This window comes from Pelodiscus sinensis, chromosome 3, assembly GCF_049634645.1.
Source record: "Pelodiscus sinensis isolate JC-2024 chromosome 3, ASM4963464v1, whole genome shotgun sequence".
Classification (NCBI taxonomy): Eukaryota; Metazoa; Chordata; order Testudines; family Trionychidae; genus Pelodiscus; species Pelodiscus sinensis.
The window spans coordinates 112,591,742-112,606,408 of NC_134713.1; the positions used below are offsets into that span (position 1 = coordinate 112,591,742).

Consider the following 14,667-nt stretch of genomic DNA (forward strand, 5'->3'; position numbering starts at 1 on the left):
ATTCCTGATACATGGAACTGCTTGGGCTTTACAAACAGAATGAAATTTGCCATGAGGCAGACAGCCAGGACAAGATTCATGCTCTATTTAAGACCTCAAAACAGAGTTTTACGTAGGACTTAAGTGAACCACGAGTGAATTTCACTCAAAGGGAGCATGATAAAAGAATAGCTTTTCTATTATTATTTTACTGTATCTAGTTAACAATATCAAGACTTTAAAAAAAAATCTTGTTCTTGGTTCTCAATATATTAATGCGTTTTTCACTGGTGGGGCAATGTGAAATTGCTAAACCCTGAATTAATTACCCTGCAGACCGCTTCTGATTTCCATTGCCATGTGATACAAAATGCATTATTCTAAGCAAGTTTTAAAACATCTTCTATTAATCCCTTGTTAAACTTCTCCATAATAAATCATATATAAAATGAGCATACTAATTCTTGCAGGGTGAACTTAACATTTGAAAATCATTTTGAGATCTTCAGACGAAAGGTGATATGAAAATACTAAGTAGTAATATTGTTGCTTATTCATTTCTGGGGAACATCCATGAAATCACAAAGCTGCTATAAGAGAAGAAACTAGCACATTAACATTTTACCAAAACGTCATGAAAATACATACCACTCTGTAGCTCTTTGGCTAACCTATCTTCATTTGGTGCTGTTGAATAGTGCCTTAATTATAATAACTTAGACATTATTGCATGATTAATGTCTTATCTATGTATATGTTAAGGTGAGCGACTTTACGTGGAGCCATGATGGGACTCAAGCGCTCATCTCCTATAGAGATGGATTTGTGCTGGTTGGTTCAGTCAGTGGACAGAGACATTGGTCTTCAGAGATTAACTTGGAGAGTCAGATCACCTGTGGCATATGGACTCCAGATGATCAGCAGGTAATGACACTTATAGAAAGGCAATTAATATCCATATTCATGTATCATTAAATAATGCATCAAAAGCCAACACAGACAGTAGAACGAGCACATTGTAAGAATAATTTCCTTAGAATTGAGACTAACCAGGTCCATCTAATATTATGATTGTTTACCTAAAAAGGTCATTCTCATGGACTAGACAAAAGCATTGGACAATGTGATTCTAAATTACTATGTCATCCAAACCCAATGTTCAGTCATGGTATACTGAAACATTTGGGGCCTCATTAATAAAGTAGCGTAGGCCTCCTTTACTAAAGGAGCCTCTAACCTTTATAGTGCTGCAGTCTAGCCTTAGAGACTGTAACTCGTGGGCTGACTTAGCAAAAAGGGGAGAAACTGCTTTCTTCCAGGAGTGCCCAGTGCAGAGAGAGCAGGTGATGAGCTCCATTTTTGGCAGAGAGGAGCCAGATTGCTGGTGTGGAGCTCTTTCCAGATCAGGAGGAGCTACTGGAAGCTAAAGCCTGCTGCTGAGAGCCTGCTGGGGCTTTGAATAAGCAGGCTGTTTCAGGGGTTATTGGTGTTTTTCCCTGATGAGGAGAGACTCTTGCTGTGCCTGGAGCTGACTGAGAAGGGCCTGCAGTGAAGCAATTGTAAGTGTGTCTGTTGTTTGGGAAAATATTTGCAAGGGAAGGAGCACAGCAGAGAGACTGACTCTGAGTCTGAGGAGAGGCATAGTGATCTTCCCAGTGAATCAGAGCTCAGAGCTGCTGACAATTGGTTGGGGCTAGCTCACAGCTTCAGAGGGGTTGTGCCTTGGCTCGCCTAATGCACAAAACCAACAGAGTGCTGTCTCCAACTGCATTTCTTCAAGGGTGCCCACACAAGTGTCTATACTCTGAAATCCAGAGTGAACCCTCAGGGGTGGAGTAAATGGTGTCCGTGTTAATGCCAGTTACATATGTTTCATTTATTACTGAATCCTATATTTGTTAATTGATTTTATTCAACTGCACGCTGTGGATTTGAATTGTGATATTTGACCCTAGTCTGTTTAAGCCCTGTTTCTTTAAGTTGTTGAATAAAGGTATGTTAAGTCTTACTTAAGTACATTAGATGTTTATTATTTATAGTTGGTATTTTTGAGTTAGATCCATGCCAGGGATGATTATTAGTATTAGAATAGGTTTATTTCTGGAGGCTCCCAATGCACATCAGTGAGTGTGTGTACAGGGGCCCGCCAGGTAGAGGCATGGCCAATTGTGAATTCCTTTAGGAGTAGGGGACTGCAACAGAAGGGTGAATAGAGGATTTCCACTTATCCAACATCTCCACTGAGAGACTCATGATCTCCTTTAATATCAATAACATCAGGAGCCCAGGTGCACAGGTGAGTGTTGCCTGCTCCTGAGTGACCTAGGGAGGAAAGGGGGGGGGAGGTTACATTTGGCTTGTGCAATTAACGTAGGAATTCAAGAGAATTGGAGTAAGGCATGTGCAAAGAGTCAGTTACCAGTCTAACTGGTCATTAGGACGTTCAGTTTCACAATTGATACAAGCAATAAAAGTGACCAGGGCCACCCTTAGGATGTATGGGACTCTATACAATACTATTAAATTGATGCCCCTATGCCTGATAGCAGAGAGGGGGGAGGGTGATCTTTTTTTTAAGAGATGTGATTTTATAATCTTCAGCAACACACTAATGAAATATTTTTAAAGCAAATTTTAAACCAAGGTCCTCTAGACTAACACAGTCAATTCAGAAACTGACAGTTTATACATGGGGCTGGCAATTTCCTGTTAAATGGCTTCTTTACCACTTGAATGGCTCTTTCACTGTGTTCTGCTAATAAGTCTGGCAGGCTTTTTCACTTTAACTAGATCCCCTCCAGAGGAAACAGAGCAGGGATAGAAAGAGAGGGTGGGTGGACCTTAAGACCAAAAGTGTCCTACACAACTGCATGTTCTGAGTATGGGTAAGGGCGGCCCTAAAAGTGACTGTGTCTGTGAACTGTGCAATAGTTGTACAAATATCTCTTTAAACGAGCAAATGGACTCACCAAATTTTGACAATAGGACTGAGAGAGACAAGGGTCTGATACAATCAATCTTCTAAAAAAAAAAGAGAGATTTCTTAAACCATGGAATATACCTTCATTACTGCTTTCCAAAGGCAGCATAACATGTTGGTTGTGGTGTCATTTATAGTGGGCAGTGAGGTGGCCCTTTGGTTTTCATGTGCAGCGTATCCAATGGCTCTTTCACTGTTCAACTCATGTCCTTGCTTCCTTGTCTATACTTACCAGACGATAGACACTCTGGAGATCAATCTTCCAGGATTCAATTTAACGGGTCTAGTAAGGACCGGCTAAGTCAAATGCTGAGAGTTTTCCCAACAACCCTGGCACTCCTCAGAGTCATGAGGAGTAAGGGAAGTCAACGGGAGAATTTCTTCCTTTGATCTCCCACTTTGAGGCTGCCCCAAAAAATTGGTTTAAGGTCCGTCAACACCAGCTACATAATTGTTGTAGCTGGAGCTGTGTATCTTAATTTGATTTTCTGCCCCAGTGTAGACCTAGCCTTGAACAATCTTTTCTTCCACAGTGTTCATCCTCATTATAGTTTAATATACCTGTTATATGGCACTGAGAGAGAGGATGGAGACAGAAGTTGCATTTTATTTGGATTAGACCATTGTATTTATGTGCTTTATAATTCCTTAAAAATTATTAGATTTGGGCTTGCTAGGAATTGTTAATGGGATATAATAATAATAATTAATCATTTGTATTTCCACAAAGCTTGCTTATAATCATAAAATCATAGGACTGGAATCTCAAAAGTACTTTACAAAGAAAGGGTAAGGAATTAATTATTGCAACACCCCCTCATGAGTGTGTTGAGAGTTTTACATTTCCTTTCTGAAGATGAGGAAACTGAAGAACGAGGATTAAATGATTTGCTTGAGGTCAGTGGAAATGAACAAGAAGCAGATCTACCAGCTCTAAGTCCTTTGCTTTATTCGATGACTAAACTATCCTTTCCATGGTGTCTTTCAGCTTCTGTCTATCACCTCCAGTAACAGTTGAGTTTTTAACACAAGTTAGTTGATTGGCGGTTAGTTCAAATTAGCTTTAAGATTTGTATATGTCAGAACTAGCAGGTACAACCGGGTTAGCTAATTTAGGTTAGCTAGAAATCAGTTAACCTGAGTTGAAAATCTTTACTGTGGGTAAATCCTTTGATAGTAACCAAGAGTTGACACTGCATGAATGCTGTCAGGTATTCTGATGTTTTCCACTTATTCCCCATGTTTGCACATTTAGCTGACATTCTGCTTATTTGCATGCATTATCCAGGGATGGTGTGCAGATGAGGGTAGCTTTCCGTACACACTTCGATATAATACTCTATCCGTGTGAAGGGACTGACATGAGATCCAAGGGAAAGAGACTGTGACCAGGTGATTACGAAGGACATGAACAGACTCTGCTTATATGTTAACACTTTGGAGGGACTGTACTGTGGTTTTGTTACACATATAGGCATGGATTGGTACAAGACTGGATTTGGACCTCACACCAGTTTTATTCCTGTGTAACTCATTGAGTTCAGTAAAGTTATATCTGATTAATACTCATGTGAGTGAGATCAGAATTAAGCCCACAGTATATTCTGTTCTACAGTCGCTTCAGGGCGTTCTCTGCTACCTGGTGCAGCGACGCTTGGTTCTATAGCAAGCAGCGGGTAAATGTCAAATTTTGAATGTGTATTTTCCCTATTTTCTTGATACCTTTCCCACCTGATACTCATGAAAATTGACAGTGAAAGCATCCCTGGAAGATATTTCCCAAAATGATACTGTGATCTTTAATACAGTGCACTGTAAAGGGTAAATTTCCATGAAGGTTTATCTTTTGGTTTAATTTTTCTGTTTCCCTCAGTGAAGTTTTGGTGTTGTCCCTGCTCCATCTCCACTCTACCTTCTCCACTTCCTTTATTTTCTATGCAAGAACTGCAAAATGTTCTTTTAATTTTTTTAACATAGAAAGGAGGAAACCTGACTCTTTGTTTAATATCAAAGGAAGTCTATACATATAGACTCACCCACCCTCCCAGGGGTTCTGTTTAATTTGTGGGAAGAGGGAATTTGCACATATGGGAAGGTTCCACATTTTGAAGTATTACATGTTTGCCTCATTTCCCTCCCAGTTGCCCTTTAATCTATTCTCCTTCCCTCTCCTGTTCTCACACATGGCCTCCTCTCTTTCTTCAGTTCACCCACGCACTTCTTTCCCCCACTTGTCACCAACAGTTAGCAATGACTTGTCCTACTCACCAGCAGTCCACTTGTCCTCTTGTTTTGTTTTTTAATTGAGATGGCAGGAGTTGGACGTAAAAGACAATGTTCATATTGTGTCATAGTGGAATAGCTTTCTCAAAAGTTTTGCAACATTTCCTAAACACAGACATACTCACGTGTATGATCCCCTCTGGTAGACTATTCTGTAGCTTGATTCCCTCAGCCAAGAACATTTTATCCCAGCTCTCTCGTGCTCCATCCTGGGCTCTGCAATCGGCATCATCCCAATACAGCAGACCATAAGATTTCACACCACTTGGATGAATGAGAACTGTAGACCTTCTCTGGAAGTTGGAGACAGCCTCTTGGCCCGTTCCCAGTCAGCATCACTTCAGATGTGGCTGGGTTCAGCTTGAGCCAGCTGGTCTTCATCCAATAACTAATTTCCAGTAGGATGTGTAACAGTATAGTAATGGTGGTGCTTGCATCAATTGAGAATGAGCTATAGAGCTGAGTGTTGTCAGCACAGGCAGCTAAAACCCTACCATGTCTGTCTCTCCCAATAATCTCATATTGCTATCGAAAAGAAGTGAGGATATATGGATCTCTAAGGACCTTCAGAGAAAAGAAGCTGTAATCTCTCATCACTCTTGGAGTCAAGAGGCGCAGAGCCTTCCCAAAAGTTTTATGCTGAAGGTACTCCGATACTACAGGAGCTAGTGGCAGTATTAAATCCTATCACCTTATCTACCCTAGAAAAGCTACAGCAGTGCTGTTTTGCTGTAGATGCTACCTATGCTAAAGAGAGGGATTCTGTATTGGCGCAGGTAATCTACCTCCCCAAGAGGCATGCCCCTCCTCTGAAGCTCTTCCTGTTCCCTCAAGGCCCTGCTCCCCATAGCTCCTGGGGGCCCCTCCTCTAGAAAAGCCAGATGGAGATTCAAGGGCTTATTAATACTCTGTTTGACGTGGGGGGGAAGTGGGAGTGGTTGATGTCAAATATCATAATGTACTTTTTTTCTTCAGTTTGATATGAAAATAAATATATAGGCAATTAGCAAATCTGGATTCCAGTCCTGTAGATATTACCAGGCATATTGTTTACTACCACAAGTAGTTCCATTATAGTACAGTAGGCGGCAGTAACTGAACAGATAGGATTGGGTGCCTCGGTTAGCCATTTATATTGCTACCAGTGTTGCAGAAAATAAGCAAAGCATTTGGAACCTTGGTAGTTTGCAGTAGTGCAAGGCTGTGGCGGACTTTTGAGTGGGAGAGATTGAGAGATGTACTGGTTAACCAGTGCAACCAATACAGGTTGAACCTCTCTGGTCCGGCACCCTGGGGAGAGCAGGAGCCCATGCTGGGGGGAGGTGGCTTAAAAGCTGCCCCCCCAGCACCAGCTGGGAAGGGAACGGGTGCAGGGGGGAAACTATTGGTGCTTCTGCCCTGCTCTTGCTACATTTCAGAAGCAGAAGTGCCACGGGACTCATGTACATTTCAAAAGCAGGGACCATGGGGGCTAATGGGAGACTGCTTAAGTCCTCCACTGGACCTGTGCACCCCACGTGCTTTTCTTTTGAAATGTGCAAGAGCCCCGTGGGATTTCAAAAGCGGAGGTGCCCTTATCAACTAATCGAGTAATCAATGGAAATTCCATCGGCTGTTTAATTAGTTGATTGACCTAAATTTAACATCCCTATTGTGAATATTGCTGGACCAGAGAGTGACGGTATAGGGAGGGTCAACCTGTATTACCTTCTGTTGTGAAACTTAATAGTCTCAGCCATTCAGAGTTCAGGAGTGCTGCGGTTCTGCACACTTGCATCTCTGCTGTAGTTTTCAGTAACCATACAGAAACTTAGATCTACATTCCGATTCATTATTGTCCCCAGGACTTGCTTTCCCTATTTGCATAGCAACCATGGCTGATTCAGCATCATATTTTGTTTTATAGAGCAAAGAAAGTCAAACTTTAAATTCTTAATAATATCTTAAACATCTTGAGTTCACCTTTCTGAGCACTGGTGCACAATATAGCTGTATATATTGTAAGTCCTATATGCCTATATTTGGATCCATACCTTGTTCTGCTGCTGTATTGGTTAATCGAGGAAGAACTTTGTATGTGTAAAAGCACAGGGGTGGTGAGGCACGCATCCTCCCTCTCCCTCGTTCTACATGTGATGAGCCAGAAGCAAGCCTTTAGGAACACTTTCCATTTAAGATAAGCGGTGGTGCCATTGTAGTAAAAACAAGTTATAGATAAAGACAGGAACACATAACAATCTTGTTTACCCAGATGTACTGATCATCTAAACAAGGTCAAAGGAAAAGTAGTACCAGATTGATAGTTAGCAGCTAAGCCATACATCCACAAGTAATGAGTAACCCCTGGACATTTCCAAACTGCAAAACAAGGTAGAGACATTGTATTTAAAGCTGCACCACAGGATAGCAATTTGGACTTCACCGATGGACTCTGGTACCAGTTCCTCAGAAGCCTAGATCTCCCGCTTGTCTGCAACTGAAATGGAGTTCCCAGCTTGGAGAAGGGACGTAAGACGCCGCTTTTGCTATCATGTTGTTCTTTTAGTTAAGGGGTACAGCTGAAAACTGTCAGGAAATAAACAGCTTGTGTTTGACAGATACTCATGCAGCGTGTTTTGTACTTAAAGAACCTGGTGTTGGACCTGAGACTTACTCTTGCCGGCAACGGCTGTGCAGAGAAATGGCATTGGCCCAAAAGATCTTACAAATTAAATAGGTAATTCAAATAAAAATAGATGGACAACTTATTATCAAAATGTTAAAAATATACAACTTTACTAATTGATTTTTGTCCCTGATCAATATCTCTGAATATCAGGCCCAAGATTTCTCTAGTTGGGTACTCAGAAACTGAGGCACACCTGTGATTGGACACTTTGAAAAAGTATGCTAGAGGGTCTAGTGCATCATAGTTCCATAGTGCCTTGCTGATCTTCTGACCATCTCTCTACAGAAGCTCCAAAGCACTTCTATCCTTCAATACATGTAGTATTTTTTTCTTCATATTTATACTATGGTAATACCTAGAGGCCCCAGTCAGGATCAGGGCCTCATTGTTGGGATTGTACAAACAAATAATTCCTTTATCAGTCTAGTACAAAGCAAATTTCTCTAAGGCCAGACATTTTCTGTATTAGGGGAGCAAGTGCTGCAGATTTAGTCTCTGATCTCAGAACTGGCTGCATTGCAGGCGCATCCTTGCTCTCACAGAGAGCCCTGTTCGTTCAGTAGGGCTCTGTACCTTGCATGCTTTTGGGGGAATTCTGTGCCACTGTGCATGCACAGAATTCATGTCCCCTGCAGAATTTTTTTCTCTGTAGACTATACATTTTGTTGAATAGGCATTGCAATTATACCTTTTGCCTCCTTGGGGCTGCTGCATTGTCAGAAGAGAAGGCAGCCAGTGATTGCATTCCTCACAGTGGGGCCAGGTGAGGATGCACCAGACAGTCAAAACAGGACATGTAGGACTGCTGGAGGGGGAGGGTCACAGACTGGGGTTCAGAAAGTCTGGGGGGGGGGACAGACTCAGGAGCTAGTGGAGTTACAGCATTGAACTGGGACTGAATGAGAAATGGGCTTCAGGAATGGGGATGGGGGGAGGTACAAGGCCACATGGAGACAGGAGTAGAGGATGCAAGGGCACAGATACAGGGGATTATGTGCCTCACTGAATGGGAGAGGCTTGGGTCAGCCAGGATCTAAATGGGGGAGGCTCCCAGCACCCTAAAAATCCCTCTCTCCCTTCCCTCAATAAAACAGTTTCATATTTTTTCTCTCTACACCCAGCAATCCTACAGGTTCACTACCAGGCTTCTTCACTCTCCCTCAGCTCCTCTGTTTATCCTGACCCCTTCAAGACTTTGCAGTACTTCTGCAACATGTGGGAAATACAGTTCTGTATTGTAGTTTAAATTAATTACTCAACATTCTGAATTAATATGCTAGTAAGGAATATGTTACTCGACTTTGGTAAGGCATTTGATACAGTACCACATGGGGAATTATTGGTTAAATTGGAAAAGATAGGGATTAATATGAAAGTTGAGAGGTGGATAAGCAACTGGTTAAAGGGGAGACTACAGCGGGTCATATTGAAAGGTGAACTGTCAGGTTGGAGGAAAGTTACTAGCGGAGTTCCTCAGGGATCAGTTTTGGGGGCAATTTTATTTAATCTTTTTATTGCTGATCTTGGCACCAAAAGTGGAAGTGTCCTAATAAAATTTACGGATGACACAAAGTTGGGAGCTATTGCCAATTCAGAAAAGGATCGGGATATCATACAGGAAGATCTGGATGATCTTGTAAATTGGAGTGATAGCAATAGGATGAAATTTAATAGTGAGAAGTGTAAGGTTATGCATTTAGGGATTAATAACAAGAATTTTATGTTATTAAAATTATGGGGACACATCAGTTGGAAGTAACGGAGGAGGAGAAGGACCTCGGAGTCCTGGTTGATTATAGAATGACTATGAGCCGCCATTATGACATGGCCGTGAAAAAGGCTAATACGATCTTGGGATGTATTAGGTGAGGTATTTCCAGTAGGGATAAGGAGGTGTAGTGCCATTATACAAGGCATTGGTGAGACCCCATTTGGAATACTGTGTGCAGTTCTGGTCTCCCATGTATAAGAAGGATGAATTCAAACTGGAACAGGTACAAAGAAGGGCCACTAGGATGATCCGAGGAATGGAAAACCTGTCTTATGAAAGGAGACTCAAGGAGCTTGGCTTGTTTACTTTAACCAAAAGAAGGCTGAGGGGGGACATGATTGCACTTTTTAAATATATTAGAGGGATAAATACCAGGGAGGGAGAGGAATTATTTAAGTTTAATACCAATGTGGACACAAGAACAAATGGATATAAGCTGGCTAGTAGGAAGTTTAGACTTGAGATTAGACGAAGGTTTCTAACCATTAGAGGAGTGAGGTTCTGGAACGGCCTTCCAAGGGAAGTAGTGGGGCAAAAGATCTATCTGGTTTCAAGATTAAACTAGATGGGTTTATGAAGGGGATGGTTTGATGAGATAACATGATCTTGGTAGCTAATTGACCATTCATTATCAGTGGGAAATAGGTCAATGGAGGGATGATAGGAGTTACTATAGAGAACTTTCTGGGTGTCTGGCTGATGAGTCTTGCCCACATGCTCAGGGTTTAGCTGATGGCCATATTTGGGGTCAGGAAGGAATTTTCCTCCAGGGTAGATTGGCAGAGGCCCTGGAGGTTTTTCGCCTTCCTCTGTAGCATAGGGTACAGATCACAGCTGGAGGATTCTCTGCATCTTGGGGTCTTCAAAGTATTTGAAGGCTTCAATATCTGAGATATAGGTGAGAGGCTTAATCTAGGAGGGGTGGGTGAGATTTTGTGGCCTGCACTGTGCAGGGGGTCAGACTAGATGATCATAATGGTCCCCTCTGACCTTAAAGTCTATGAGTCTATGTTTGTCAAAGAAATATTTCCTGGGTTTTTTTCTGTATTGTTACAAACGTATTTGTTGACAGGTAATTTGAAATAAATTACCAAAATCATTGAAGCTGGCATGGTTATATTGTGTAGGTGAATAAACTGTGCAGAATTTTAAACTATTGTGCACTGAAGTTTAAGTTTTTGGCCCTGAATTCCCCCAGCAGTAAAATTGCTAGATGTGTGTTTTAGAGCAGTGTTTCTCAACCAGTGGTACGAGTACCCTTAAGGGTACTCGAGAGACATCGGGGAGGCAGGGGGGTTATATCAACACAACTGAAATTTGGAGAAAATTGAATTTTTGTTTTAAGTTTTACAGAGTTTTATTATTTTTGTACTTTTTATACCCAAAAATTTCATCGCCCGCCCGGCTACGATTAAGTTGTTTAAACAAATGTGTTGCAATGGTAGGAAAAATGTGTGTCTGAAAACTGTTAAATACTGGGGGTACTTTTTTGGCTTTTTAAATAAGGGGTATTTTATTTAAAAAAAAAAAAAAAAAAAAGTTGAGAAACACTGCTTTAGAGTACAGGTTGTATCTCCAAAAACGGATACTCTCTGGTCCGGCAATATCTGTTGTCTGACAGAACCACAGATGCTCCTGGATCAGAAAGCCCAGGAGCCTAAGGGCAGCCGGGGCAACAGGGTCAGCAGCCCAGCTGGGGGCAGTGTGAAATTAGAGCCAGAGCCCCCCGGCAGTCTCCAGCAGCGCCAGACCAGGCCAGAGTCCCCTGACAGCAGAGATGGGCGCTGAGGTCCGTGCCCCAAGCCAGCATGGGACCAGAGTCTTCCAGCAGCTTCTTGGAGTGCAGGACCGGGGCCAGAGCCCCAAAGTAGTTCCCTGAGCACGAGGCCAAGGCACTGTGATAGCCCCCTGTGAGTGTGGGGTTGGAATTGAGTCCTGTGGCAGCACGGGCCAGATCCCCAGAGCAGCCTGTTGGAGCTCAGGGTGCGGGCCGGAGCCCCGCAGCTGCCCCTGCATGCATGGGATTGGAGCCCTATGGCAGGAGTTGGATCCTCTGCTGCCCATGGAGCCGGCAGCACCTGAGCAAGCAGCCCAGCCAGGTTGGGTGGGGAGGAGACGAGGCAGGGTGCCCGCTGGGGCAGCCTGGGGAGCTGGTGGCAGGAGACCTCCCCTAGTTCAGCAAATTCTGTTATTTGGGACTGGTCAAGTCCCAATGGTGCCGGAGCAAAGAGGTCCAACCTGTACAGACTTACAACCTGTAGAACCAACATTTCTTACTATCTGCAATTTCTTACTTGTTCTATAGTCCTTCAAATATCCAAGGTTGAACTATAATAATACGGGAAGATGCAGAAGCCCACAATATGGGGCTACTCCTCTAATGTGCTGAGTATCTCCTGGGAAAGTCTCAGATAGCCTTGCAACCTTGATTTATGGGTTCCCTATTAATAGTTTAAAGATTAGGAATAGAAGCAAACTGAACTCTTTCAGGTTTGTGTCTCCAGAGCAGTTATAGGCAACTTAATGTATAACTGTGAATGACACAATGAATGATAGAATTAAAGACCTGTATTTAAAATGAAATAATTGGTTAAAGCAAATAGGACTTACTGTATAACCACATGCTGTGTTTATGCTCACATTTCAAAGTATAATGGTGCATCCAGTAATGATATATCTCTGGATAAGAAGAACGAGTATATAATCCTTTCTCTTAACTGTATCTCCATGGTTGATGAGTCTTTTTTATTATACTTAGTTATAACAACATTACTTACTCTACTTTTTACTGTATTTTTATTTATACGGTCATATTTAAATCTCTGTCCCCCGAAATACAAATATCATCATCTTCTTTACTGGTTGTTAATATCCAACCTAATTTGAATTTTCATTTGCATCAGTGCAAATTCTGTGATTACCAAAACTCCCGTATGGTACCTGCTAAAATCGGTTAAAACAGAACCATATTTAATACGCAACTTAAGGTTACGTCCTATGTTATTTCTGTTAATACTGCTTATTGATTCATGTTAAAATCAGTTTTAGCTAATATGAAGCCTAAGCTTTGGACCTGAAGCCTGTTCCCTACTTGCATTTCAGCACATTTTCAATGACCATAGACAAACTTTGCCCTATAGGTTACACTCTCAATTCCCATTGAGTTTAATGGAAATTGAAGACCCTTGGCATCTCACAAAATTGTGCTCATCACTATCAACTCACTGATAAGAATCACACTCAATCCATAGCCTATGCAGTAGGGCAGTGTTTCTCAAACTGTGGGTCCCTACCCCCTGGGGGGGTCGCGAGCAACTTAGAGGGGGATCGCAAACAAATTAGAGGAGGGTCGCAAGCAACTGAGAGGCTGGTTGCGGTATCACAAGTTTGAGAACCCCTGCAGTAGGGTAGTGAATCAGATCCTAAAATAAACCATGAGCTTTTAAAAACATAATCAAACCAGTTTTCTTTTAGTTTGCCTGTTTACTTTTTAACCCTCCTCTAGTGTTCTGGTTATGAGGGATAATTTCAGACTGAAAAGTCCCTCTCTAGTAGCTCAGATGGAGAGACCAGTTTCCCTCTCCTCATCCTTGCGATAGGAGACTTTACCTGCTGTCAGCCGACAGTCAGGGCAGTGTGAGTGTGAGTGTGTGTGTGTTGCCGAGAAAAGGTTTAACATCTGTGACTTTACTGCTGGGACCAGGGTCCTGTCGCAGAGGGCAGCCAACAGGCTGACAGACGCCCCAGAATTTATAGGAAGAGCTTATTACATCTCAGATTTCAGCTGCTAAGATACAGGATCCCTTCGCAGCGGGCAGTCTAGGGAAGACTGAGAGATGCCCCAATGGATCTGTCACCTGGGAGTGACACGATCCAAAACACCCAAGCTCTCCCTATACCTGTCCCTTATGACCAGCTGGAGTTCTTTTTAAAATTGTGCTTGGTTCTGTTACAGCAACTGAAGGAGTCAGGTTAAAGCTTAAACAGTTACTATTTTATTGTTACAGGGTAAACTTAGCTGTTAAATGCTACTACTGTGTTACAGATAACACAGCCACTACACAGGACAGGACAGAAATTACACTAATAAGTCACTTACAGGTACCATGAAACCCTTTTGGTTCTCTGAGCTCTTATTAAATGCATGCAAAATAGACACCTAGCAGGTATAATTCTCACCCCTGCGTTCCAGACTTGGCGTGGCCAGCGTCTTTCTCTCAATCCCTCAGGAAGAAGTAGGGCGAGGTTGGGCGTCCCACAGACCTCGGGAGACAATCAATACCTGCCAGCAGGTGTAGATGATTGGAGCTCAAATAGGGTGGGCTACTAAACCCCTCTTTATATCCCTTGGGTCATGTAGGCTTCTTCCTGGTCTCAAGTGGCTAATTAGGAAAAATGGCTTTGAATGCCAAGTTTCCCACGAAGGGTGCAAAGCATAATTCACACCTGGGAAAATGCAGAAAATGGGCACCTCTGGTATGTGATGGGCGAAGATTCCTCTCCTGGGACAGTGCAGGCGTGTCAATTACTGGTACTAGCCATCAGGGTGGCGGGAGGCCCCGGGTCGTCAGCTAGCCCATTTACTGTCTGGTTTCTGTTTATGGTAGAGTCAGGGACAGGCAGCACACCTGCATTCCGAGGGCATCAAAGGCTGACTGCCTTTCTCTTGCTCTCTGCGGGGGGGGGGGGGGGGGGGGAGAGAACAAGATGGGGTTCATGTCTGGCTACACCTGCTAACCATTTCCTTATGACTATCTTGATTCCATCCCCTAGCATGCTGCCCTGGGGTTTCTCGCCTTCCCTGGACCCACCAACATTACCTCACTGATTCTACCTTCCTGTAAAATGCTTTCACCCTCAGGGCTTCTCCCAAGTATAGGAGAAGATCCAACCAACCAACAGCAGCTTTTCCCTGACACCTCCTCTTCCTCTCTCTGCTGTAGGACCATACATGGAGGCAGGGCTGAGTGGTCGGGTAAGTCTCTG

The 14,667-nt window shown here is 42.9% G+C and overlaps 2 protein-coding genes across 5 annotated transcripts in view; both read left to right on the forward strand.

The window, feature by feature from the left end:
• Positions 1-14,667, forward strand: part of LOC142827931 (uncharacterized) — a 239,617-nt gene that overhangs the window by 212,889 nt on the left and 12,061 nt on the right. The window lies entirely within an intron of this gene.
• TULP4 (TUB like protein 4) overlaps positions 1-14,667 on the forward strand; it is a 275,668-nt gene that overhangs the window by 181,321 nt on the left and 79,680 nt on the right. For 3 of the 4 annotated variants that reach the window (XM_075924531.1, XM_075924530.1, XM_075924533.1), the window contains one exon: positions 742-903. The exons of the other annotated variant lie outside the window; for it this stretch is intronic. In XM_075924531.1, coding sequence (XP_075780646.1) covers positions 742-903 — 162 coding nt within the window. The remainder of the gene's footprint in view (positions 1-741; positions 904-14,667) is intronic. 4 annotated transcript variants of the gene reach the window in all.